The sequence below is a fragment of the Pteropus vampyrus genome, unplaced genomic scaffold (genome assembly GCF_000151845.1).
Source record: "Pteropus vampyrus isolate Shadow unplaced genomic scaffold, Pvam_2.0 Scaffold292, whole genome shotgun sequence".
Classification (NCBI taxonomy): Eukaryota; Metazoa; Chordata; class Mammalia; order Chiroptera; family Pteropodidae; genus Pteropus; species Pteropus vampyrus.
This window is the reverse complement of record NW_011889073.1, coordinates 1,048,317-1,059,024: the sequence shown is the minus strand read 5'-3', so window position 1 is coordinate 1,059,024 and position 10,708 is coordinate 1,048,317. Positions and strand designations below refer to the sequence as shown.

Genomic DNA, 10,708 nt, shown 5'->3' with positions numbered 1-10,708 from the left:
TGTTTCTGTGCCCCTAATATGAGCTCTTATATAGGTAATGGTACAGTCTGCTGTGATGGCAAGTCTAAGGAGCAAGGCCAAACTCTAGGATACTTCTGGCATTTACAGCAGCACTGTCCAATAGAAATATGAAGCAAGCCACATATGTAGTCTTAAATTTTCTAGTAGCCATTTAGAAAGCAAAATGTAACAAGCGAAATTAATATATTTTATTTAACTCAGTATATCCAAAATATTTCAACAGACTGTCTTCAGAGTCCATACTAGGACTTCAAAATTGTGCAGTCTTTTTTCATATTAAAGTTTCAAAATCCAATGTGTGTTTTACAGCACAGTTCACAGACTAGCCACATTTCAGGTGCTCAGAAGTGACATGTGACTAGTGAGCTACCTTATGGATAGTACAGATACAGAGTTGGGGTAGAGGAGACACTAGCAAAAACAATTCAGAAGAAAACAGCTAGTGAAGTAGGGGGGAGGCTAAGAGGGAATGTTTCATGAAGGTGAGTGGGCTGTGTCACGTGATTGAGAGAGAGGAGACTAAGATGACACACTGGAGGTCATTGATTTTTTGGAGGAAACTTAATTGAGAGGTGGGATAGACGCCAGTCGGGAGTGGGCGTATACTTTGAAAAGGGAAAGGGAGGTGAGGAAGTTGAGACTGGAGTTTTGTTGTGACAGTGAGCCAAGGACTAGAGAAATGGGTTGAGAACTAAGGAAGGGACTCTGGTTCTTAGTATTTTTGTTGTTTAATGTGAAAGAGTAGAATGTATGTCAAAAAAGCAAAGAGCTGGAAGGGAGAGGTATTCACTTGGGGCAAAGCAAAAGGGACCAGATCTCAGTCTCAGAAATCTGAACACTGCTGTTTTCTTTTGGAGAAGACTTCTAGGCAAATTTTTGTACTTCATTTTTCTTACTCTTGTCATAGTTAACATTTTCCGGTTGGTCTTTTAGTATTTTTTTAACACATAGGATACACACGCAATGCAAGCTATAAATTTTTTTCCTTTCGTTTCTTCCAGTTATCTTAAATTTAACCTTAACCCCTAGGATTTGATAAATATTCACTTCTCTCTTGGAGAGTTTTTATATTTTTGTGGGGGGGTTTTTTGTTTTTTTGTTTTGTTTTGTTTTGTTTTTGATGTTTAAAGTTTCATTCATCTGGAGTTTATTAGGGGGGACATTATGAACTGAAGATCTAAATTAGCCCCTTTTTTTGGTCAAATATCTGAACAGTTGTTCAACACTATTTATTACCTTTCGTAATGATGCATGATGCCTCTTTTATCAGTTGACTTACCTTGCTGCTTTCCCCAATCCCATCCCATATCCATTTTTTTCTTTGTCATTGATGGCTATTTGAGAATAGGAATAATTTAGTCTGTTTCCAAAGTAATCCCTTTGGAATGAGGGTTGAGATTATATCAAACTTATATTTTAATTTGAAAAAATGTGACTAGACTGCATTTTAAAGAGCACAACTCTGTGAGTCTCATTAAAATCTCAATGGTAGGCTTTCAGTTTCTCCATAAGGACTAAGAGTGCAGATTTGTAAAAGGAACCAAGGTGTTAGTTTTCTTTCCTGAGTGAGCTCTTTGCTGGTTTGCTGTTGTGTTATCAAGCCTCTAAGTTCTGCTTGGGCTCTAATGGCCCTCTGTTATCTTGTTCTTCCAGACTAGCAGCATCTGGAGCTTGTTAGAAATATAAAATCTCAGACCTCACCCTAGATCTACTAAATCAGAATCGTGCATACAGAGGATCTTCTTAAAATGCACTTAAAGTTTGAGAAGCGTTTAATCGACTTAGGCTTGATGGCCAATTTCCCAGTGGAGGATTGTTTTGCACTAGGTCCACTTAAATTTTGTAGGTGGATACTGTCTTTGCAAAACTAATTTTTTCCCTTCAAGGTGAATTCTAAACAATTTTTCAAAAGGGTAACTGTCTTCCCGGAGATAAATCTTCCGAAAGACTCCAGGCCTGAGAAATAACAGATTCATAAAGGGCATGGCTAGGGCTGGTGGGTACTCCTCATGATCAGGTGCACATGTTAGGGTAATAACTGGAAAAATCCTTCTGTTTCCATCATGTCTGTATCTGATGCCAAAGAGAAGATTGTTAGTAATACAGTATCAGTATGAGTTTGTTTATTACCTTATCCATAGATTGTGTGAAGCATTTAGGGATATTTGAGTACCGAATTTGATAGGTCTGGAGTTTATAGGCAAACCACACAGGGATCTCCTAAAACTACTTCCATTGTCCCAGTGATTCTCCAAATTGCAGTAACATCACCATACAAGGTCATATAATAGCCTAAATAGTGCTTTTCCACATATTCAGTCCAGCCAGCCAGCAAAATACTTCTTGGGCATGTATGGCCTAGTTCAGAAGGAGAATCTTAATGTGACATCTGTCTTAGAATGGCTTAATTTACTGCCACATTTAAAGTTCATGTCTATCAGTGCCTTTTAAGTGATCTTGAGAACAGTAGAGAAGCAAATAAACCATGTTATAATGGTGGCCATTTAGGCCCAACTCTCAGTGAATTGAAAAATCAAGGTACTTGGATATAAAATTCATTCCTCTCAAGGCTTATCAAATACCAAAACCTAAAGCTCAGTATTTTTGTTTGTTTATAAATTTGTGTTTTTATGTCGAAATAACATTGGTGAAAATGTCCTCTTTATTTGGATTCACCACTATCAACTGCTAGCCTCACAGCAAGCATTTTCCCAAATCTAGCCAACCACAGCAGTATCGAAGCAAGCAGCATATGTCCTACAAATGGCTGTCCAATTCTAGATGCTAGAGCAGACCTTTGGTGTGGCAGTTATCACATTTGGTTTGGCTCAGCAAGGAAGATTTGTTGCAGAGGTGCAGATTCCAACCAGTTTATAGCATAATAGTAAAAAATATGGAGAAATAGATAATATTAGACCAGATTTATTCTTATGGGTTTGGCTTCTAAATCTTATTGTGTATGAGAAGCAAATAAGAACTAAGGCAAACCAGTTTAACCATTCTATTCTTTCCCAGCATTTATGTGTGTCTTGTGAGCCTTTGCTGCTTTGCTGGGCCATATTACTAAGGTTTTCATGGGCACTCAGAACAGTGCCTGAGATAAATATAGGAGGTGCTTCGTAAATATTTATTTACTGAATGAATTTTGTTAACAGAATTGAATCAAGGAGGGCAGTCTAAGCCTAAATCCCACAATAATTTCATTTCTAGAAGTTTATCTTAAGGAAGTGATCCTAAGGAATGATCAGAACTGTGGATTAAAATGTAAGTAGTTAATTGTGTTAATAAAAAATAAAGTGTTTACTGTAACATAGATTTATAGTCAAATGATATAGCTAGTAAAATATTTGAAAACATTTTAAGTGGTGTGGGACAATGATACAATATTAATTGATGAGTGCTCCATTCCTTTAATAAATAACACTGAGCATTTGCCAGATACTATAGTAAGTACTTTGTAGTATTCAATTAGTTTTTACGACAACCCTATGAAATACAGGTGTTATTATCTCCATTTTATCAGTGCAGAAATTGAGGCACAGAGAAATTCATCAACTTGCTCAGGGTTACACAGCTTCTAAGCTGGGATTTTTAAACCATGGTATTTGGCTCCAGAGCTCAAGCTACTAAGCCTTTTGCAGACAGTTTCTCCAACACAAATCTAAGTATAATAGTGTGTTAACTTAAAAAAAAAAAAGTACGCATATAATCGTAGAATAATATCATATAATCTCAGGTTAATATTTTTCTAACAGAAATAGTATATCTGTTCATAGGGATAGAACTAGGTGATTTGAACTTCTCTGCCTACATCCTCCCACATACCCAGATACTCTTGGCATTTTAATTGCTCCTCATTTGAATATCTATGGTGAGCAAGTTGTTTTAGATATTCTCTAATCCAGCCACCCTGCAACATAAGTGTACTGTCTCCGTCTTACTACTTAGGAGCCTAAGACATGGAGAGATTGAGTGATTTTATATAATGATACATATTTTGGTTGGCTGAGCTGGGGTTTAAGGTTAGGCTTTCTTGAGTTCTCTCGTGTTTTTGTAACAATAAAACCTTTTATGTGTCATATTGGCAACTTGGGTCCCTTTTTTCTGGGTAAGTTAATGTCCCCTGTGGTGACCCTTTCTTTTAAGACCTAGTCATGAAGCAAACATTGAGTACCTACAATATGCTGGACCCTAACTTAGGCACCCATATCTCAGGCCAGACAAAACTCAAATTGAGAAAACATTTTGGAAAAGGCTTATAAGAGGGAAATGTAAGGGAACGAAGCCATTTCATATTGAGTGTCAATTTTCTAAAACATTCTATTTTCAGTACATACAAATTTATGGAGAAATAGTTTTAAGTTATTTGTATCATTAGATCTGTTAGCTAATTATTATCAGGAAGGATAGTTTACCATTGACTAAACCAAGATTATCAATCTGATGGGATAGACAGTGCTGACAACTTTATCCATCTGGCCAATTAACTTGATGGCCTGATTTACTTTGTCCTAGTAGACCCCTCAGAGGGTAATATTTATTAGAATATATGTTATAGGGGCTATACTAAGGTTTTTTAGCAATGGGTTTTTTGATAGCTGTCCTTGTTTCCAGGGCGAAGACACTTTTTTCCTGTTCACTAGCCCTGATCCCAGGACTTGAACCAACTATGTTTCTGGGAACCCGGTTTCGGTTTTTTCCTTGCCAGCAGGTTCTCCCAGAGACCTTCCATGGAGAAGTAGAATAGCCCTGTATTCACGAAGGATATTCCAGGCCTTCGACAACTCATAACAAAATGCCCCTTAAACTTTTGAGTGTCTTTTTGAATTATTACAGATTATATTTTAGTTAATTTGAGAATCCAGTCTCAAATTAACTGCTTTCTATTTCCTTTCAGAAAGTTTAATTGAGGAGATTGATATCAGAGGTAGTGATTTCAGTGTCTCACTGACCAGTCACTCACCTCGCCTGTCAGTTGTCCATGTTTCCCACATGTGGGGGACAGCACTAGTGTTCAGGGTGATTTGTAATGGAAGACACATTTGGGGGTGGGGGCTGGGAAAGAACACAAAAATCGTCTTTATATGACCAGCTTAATTTATTTGAGAAAAAAAATAGAACACTTCAAGATGACTGGTAATTCATACCAGGTGAAGTTAAACCTACAAGTTGATATAAAGCAATTTCTTTAAAAAGCAATTTAAAGAAAACTATTAATATATAATGCAAGTGTTAAAAGAGATGGCTAAAATAGCAATGATACTATGTGTAGGGGTTCAGAATGAGTCACCCCAAGAAGTGCCTGTGGTATGTAGATTATTTTGAGCTAAAAGCAGTCAAGACCCTGTAGGCTCAAGAAAAACTTCTGCCCCTGCTTAACTGCATAGACAAGTTTAAATTAGGGGCCTTGCCCATAATAGGAGCTATCACCAGAAGTAACCTCTTCTGAACTACCTATAGGCAGAGCAGACATCTCATTACTAAACATCTCTGCGAAGCCCCAGGTGCCTCACTTCATTCCTCGGCTCAGGATGTCAGATATTCCTCCTGTTCCATTCTGTCTGAACCTCTCACATATGTGGGGTCCCCATGCACGCAAAGTTCAATGCAGTTTTCTCCTGTTAATCTGTCTCATGTTGATTCTTCAACGAGCCAAAAGAACCAGAAGAGGGAGGGAGGAATTTTCCCCTTCCCCCACATATGCAAGTGGCAGAAATTTTGAAAACACTAACACGATTCAAAGCACAGATGGACACTTCTTGGTTTCAGCTCTTTAACTTTTACATCATTGAAGTGATGTAAATTTATTTCATCTAGCAGTGTTCTGGAGACATAATAGTCTTTGTCATCATTTAACCTTTGCTATCTCTAATTCCTCTTATAGCAGCCAATTACTAGAATAAAGGATGTCTTCTGTGAATACCCTGAGCTCAGACAGTAACATACCACTTCTGGACAGCGATTTTCACAATGTCCGCATTTGTTCTCATTACTATTACATTCAGACCCGAAATTTAATTTAAAGGGCCAACAAAAAAACAATTGTTTGTTCTGTTGTGTAAGGTATACCCTTCAAAGAAACCTCTGAGTTTGGTTTTTATAGAAAATGTCGAGATTCTTGCAGGATGAAAAGGGCCTGGAGGGTCAGGTGGGCACGTGAAGAGAGATGAGTCCTCCCTGTCCCTTGGTTTCGGGGAGAGGAGGAAGCAGCCTAGATTTAGAACACTAAAGAAGATTTTTGTCTGTCCCCCACACCCGTCTAGTCTTAGACTGCTCTCCTTTTATTCTTCATCCCATCCCACCTGCCCTTTTATTTGTATAGGGCAGAAAGACTTTAGCAGAACAATTGAGTTTTTTCAAGAGAGTCCGAGCAGGAACACAGCAGTAGTAGAGAAGCTGAAGCTTTAGTTCCCTGTCCTGTGGGCCTCCTCATTTCCACTTTTGAAATGTCATCCGAAAGAACCCTGGTCAACCTACTTCATTACTCCCAGCTTCCTTCTCAAATTGCCCGTTATGTTCCTTTTCATTTTGTTTCACAGCCTACTTTTTGTCAATAATTGATAAATTGTGTACCTTAGTGAGATTTTTTCAGTATCCAGTCTTACTACTTTACAGAAATTTAATTTTTTATTCTGTGTAACTGCCAAAATTAAGGAATTACCGAAAATGTTAAATTTTATATCTCCGTCTGCTTAAATCTGTGACCATTACATTATCTGTCTCTGCCAAAGACCCCCATTCTCTCCCATCCATCACTGGCTGTGGTTGCCGTTCAGTCTCATGTCGTTATCTGCCTGGAGACCTTCATTCTCGTACGTTTTGTCCCTTCCTGTTTTCATTCACCCGAAAGGTCACAGCCTTCCAGGCCATCCCTCATCCCTTTGACGCGCACTACTTTGTGGTTGTATACACCTGCTTTTTTAAATTCCGTCCACTTTCCACCCCCATCCTTCCACTCTGCCCTCCAGAACCTAGTGAGGTGGCAGGATCCCCTGCGTCCTTGCCCTTTCCTCTGAATGCTTCATCTCTCCCCAGGCCCCTTTTCCTTTCAGCCCAATGGTACAAGACGTGTTAGAGGAAATAGGATAGTTGTCTACCTTATTCCTTGTCGCTTCTAAAAATTCTCCTTTCTTCTTTTATAGGAACCCCGTTCTGAATCTCATACCATCAGACTAAACCACGTGCTTTGCAGTAATCCACAAACACCCAAATCTTTCCTTGGTTTTTCCTTGAAGACAACCTGTCACTCTTCAGTAGCTCTCCTCTCAGATTCTTGGTGGGTTCAGTATCCGTGTGGATAGTCCTTCCAATACTCTGCCCTCTCAGTTCCCTGACCTCCTCTTCTAATAAGCTTGTCCTCCACCCTGTCACAGCCGTTCGTGCGCGTAGTCAGACCTACACCTGTCCCTACCAATGCCGCCACCTCTTCAGAGTCTCCATTCCAGACATCTGACTTCTCCAGTTCACTCCCTGTAATGCCCCATCTTTCTAATCTCTTCAGCTCGACCGGAAGTAGTCTGCCGACTCTCACGCTTTCATTGTCCTTCGCCTCCCCGGCACCCTCGCTTTCCTCCCTGCCCAGCTTATGCTTCACAGTCCATCAGTATTTTTGTTTTCTCAAAGACACTCTCAACTCCCTTGCCCTCCTCGGTCATACTCACCAAATCTGGTTAAATCCAGCTCCCTGCTTTCTCTGAACCTTGACCTCCACAGCTCTCGGGGACTGGAGGAAAACGCACAGCATACTGTGCAGTTTCACTTCAGATTCGTGACCGCTCAACTCAGGCGGACCCTGAATGCTAGCCAGCGAGCTCGTGACGTTTCCTAGTTCACTTACTCTCCACTTTCCTGGTAAAGCTGTTACATCAAATCTAAGATTTCGTTAATTTACAAACTTAGTGATTATTTTATGTACCTTTAAGAAAAATCACTGCCAGTTATACTCTAATATCGCCTCGATTGTTAAGACTCATCTCAGTTTCAGAGTTGTTAAAGTGTGTGTTGGGGCAGGGTGGGGGTGTGCTTCTTAAAATGGATGAAATCTAGTATTTCATACCTTCAATTTCTCTTACCTCGAACAACTTCCATGTCTTCTCTTGTAGCTGATTCCTTGCTTCCTATTTCACTGGGAAAATAAAAGCAATCAGAGAACGTCCATGAGTCTTTCTCACATGGATCTGTGTCCGTATACCCGCCCCCTCCCCACCCAGTTACTATGAAGGAACTGCCCATTCTCCTGTCTAAAGCCAGCTTTCCTGCTTGGGAACCAGATCTCATCCCCTCCTGCCTATTTAAGAACACTTCTTCAGTGGTTTTCCTCTTTTCTCCTGCTTTATCATCAGTTTTTTTTCCTCTGCTAGATCATTCCCAGTGTATCACAAACATACTGTAATTTGTCCCCACCCCTCCCAGGCAAAAACTGAGTCCCACATCCCTTTCCAGCTCCCCCTCTGTTTTCATGCTCATTGTAGCAGAATTTCTCAGACCTGTCTCTGTTCACTTTAATTTCTCTCCTCCCTCTGAAACCCACTCGTTAGCCTTCTCCCTACAACTCTACCAAAACTACTTGTGCCAAGGTCCAGCAGCTTTCTGAATCCAGTGGTCAATCCTCAGTCCTTACCTTACTATGCTTGTGAACCACATTTGATGCAGTTGATCATTCTCCTTTCTGAATATCCTTTGTTCACTTAGCTTCCAGAACTCTTCGTGCATTCTTCCTACCTCAGTGGTCACTGATTGATTTGTTTTTACCTTTTGTTGTCGGGGTGTCCAAGGCTTGGTCCTTGGACCCTTTGTAGCTTCCCCTGTCGTACATTGATGACTGACTCTTACTCTTCGGTCTGGACTTCGCTGTGTGAAATCCACAATGGTATATCCAGCTTCTTACTCTGTTGCTTCACGTGGGTGCCTGTAGGCTTCTCAAATGTAACATGCCTAAAACCAACGCGATCTTACCGGCAAACCTGTTCTTCCCACACTCATCCTCAGTGAAACAACTCCATCCTTTCATTTCCTCCAACTAAGAATTTTAGAGCCTCCTTAAATCCTCTCTTTCAAAACTCAAGTGTAGTCTTAGGAAATCTTGTTGCCTTTATTTTTAACATATGTCTAAAATTCAGCCACGTCTGATTACCTGTTACCACCTAGGTCCAAATCATCATCACCGTCTCTTGCCTGGATACAGCAGTCACCTCACTGGTCTCCCTGTGCCACCCTTGCTGCTGCCGCCACCCCTCACTCACCTCCAGTCTTCTCAACCCAGCAGGCAGTATGACTCGTACATCTAAAATGTAACTCAGTTTGTAAATTGACATGGCACTTAGTAAAAGTCAAAGTCCTTAAAATCATCTTTAAGGTCCTACATCATCTGAACCAGTTTTAACTTTCCGAGCTCTCTCCCACTATCTCCAATCAGGCACCTGTCTCTAGCCACCTGTAGGCTCTTCACTCTGCCTAGGATGCTTCTCCCCCACACCGCCTTCTGCGGTTCATTCGATGTCACCTGCTCAGTAAGGCCTTCCTTTACTCCCTTACTTAAACTTGCAAGAGCCTATCAGTTTCACCACTGCCATTTCTCATCCTACTTTTCTGGTTTTGTGTTTGTTTATCATAGTTCTACTGCTAGAATATAAGCTCTGTGACATGGAAGGTTCTTAATTGTTTTGTTCATTGCTAAATCCCCAGGACTGGAATAGGGCCTGGCACATGATAGGTATTCATTAAGTATTTATTAAGTGAGTGAGTACAAAAAAATAGCAGATTTTGTCGAATCTAAGTGAGTAAGTGTAGCCTTTAGGTGTTCTGAACCTAAGTGTAAGATAAACATACTAGAAACTAAATTTAAAATCTCTCAATTCTGATGTGGGTAGATCTATTCACATAATTTTACAGCATAGTAAATTATTAATACAATCATTTTAGTGGTAAGTTGAAAGTAAGAAAGTAATTAGGAAGGCTCGACTTTTTAGTAGTTAATATTTTGCGAACCATACTCATTTAGTGAGTAAAATAAATCCTTTGTTGGCTTCACTTATTACCCATGTTAGTACTTGAAAGAAGTAAAACTTGTTTTTATTGTTCATTAAATTTTTCTGACCTTTTGAATTAAATTATCTTTGTAATTGATGTTGACATTAAAAAACCAAAAGATTGTATAAGATTATCTTTTCTGTAAAAATTAAATCTGTATGCAACTTGATATTTTTATATTCATTTTTTTGCCAAACACATTATTGTATATTATATTAGAACTAAAGAGTGTCCTTCGTCATGATTCAGGACTTTTATGAGAGTTATTTCTTAAATGCAAGAAATTACATCCCTCTTTCCTTTATGACTATCCTATTTGTTCCAAAGTAAAGGCACAAATAAATAGAATTGAATTGGATCTCTTCTTTGAGCTCAGTATTCTCAAAGAGATTTTATTAGGATTGCCTTTAAAGATTCTGAATGATAGTTCAGACTTACAAGTTTCAGAATTGTAAGGATGGAAAAAAAAACTTGAGTACCTACTACAAACCAGATGCCATCCTTGGCATTTCTCTCCTTTAATTTTCATGATGTTTCTTATGTGGGCTCACTTCGAGGTTTTGGGAGATTAAGTACATATTAAGGTTACACAGGTAAGTGATAGAGCCAGGGCTGAACCTAGATTTGACTCTTAATGTACACCTTGCTTTGTCAAAGC

At 39.4% G+C, this 10,708-nt stretch overlaps 1 protein-coding gene across 5 annotated transcripts in view; it reads left to right on the top strand.

Moving 5' to 3' along the window:
• GTF2H5 (general transcription factor IIH subunit 5) overlaps window positions 1–10,708 on the top strand; it is a 19,168-nt gene that overhangs the window by 5,900 nt on the left and 2,560 nt on the right. The window contains exons 2-3 of one of the 5 annotated variants that reach the window (XR_002776487.1): window positions 3,232–3,285; window positions 7,164–7,297. The exons of 1 other annotated variant lie outside the window; for it this stretch is intronic. Coding sequence is in view for 1 of the 4 variants with exons in the window: in XM_011376303.2 (XP_011374605.2) it covers window positions 7,164–7,297 (134 nt within the window). In the remaining 3 variants the exon portion in view is untranslated. Of the gene's footprint in view, window positions 1–3,176; window positions 3,286–7,163; window positions 7,298–7,734; window positions 10,220–10,708 lie in introns of those variants that run through there. 3 more of the 5 variants (XR_002776486.1, XR_002776485.1, XM_011376303.2) reach the window with 3 other exon arrangements.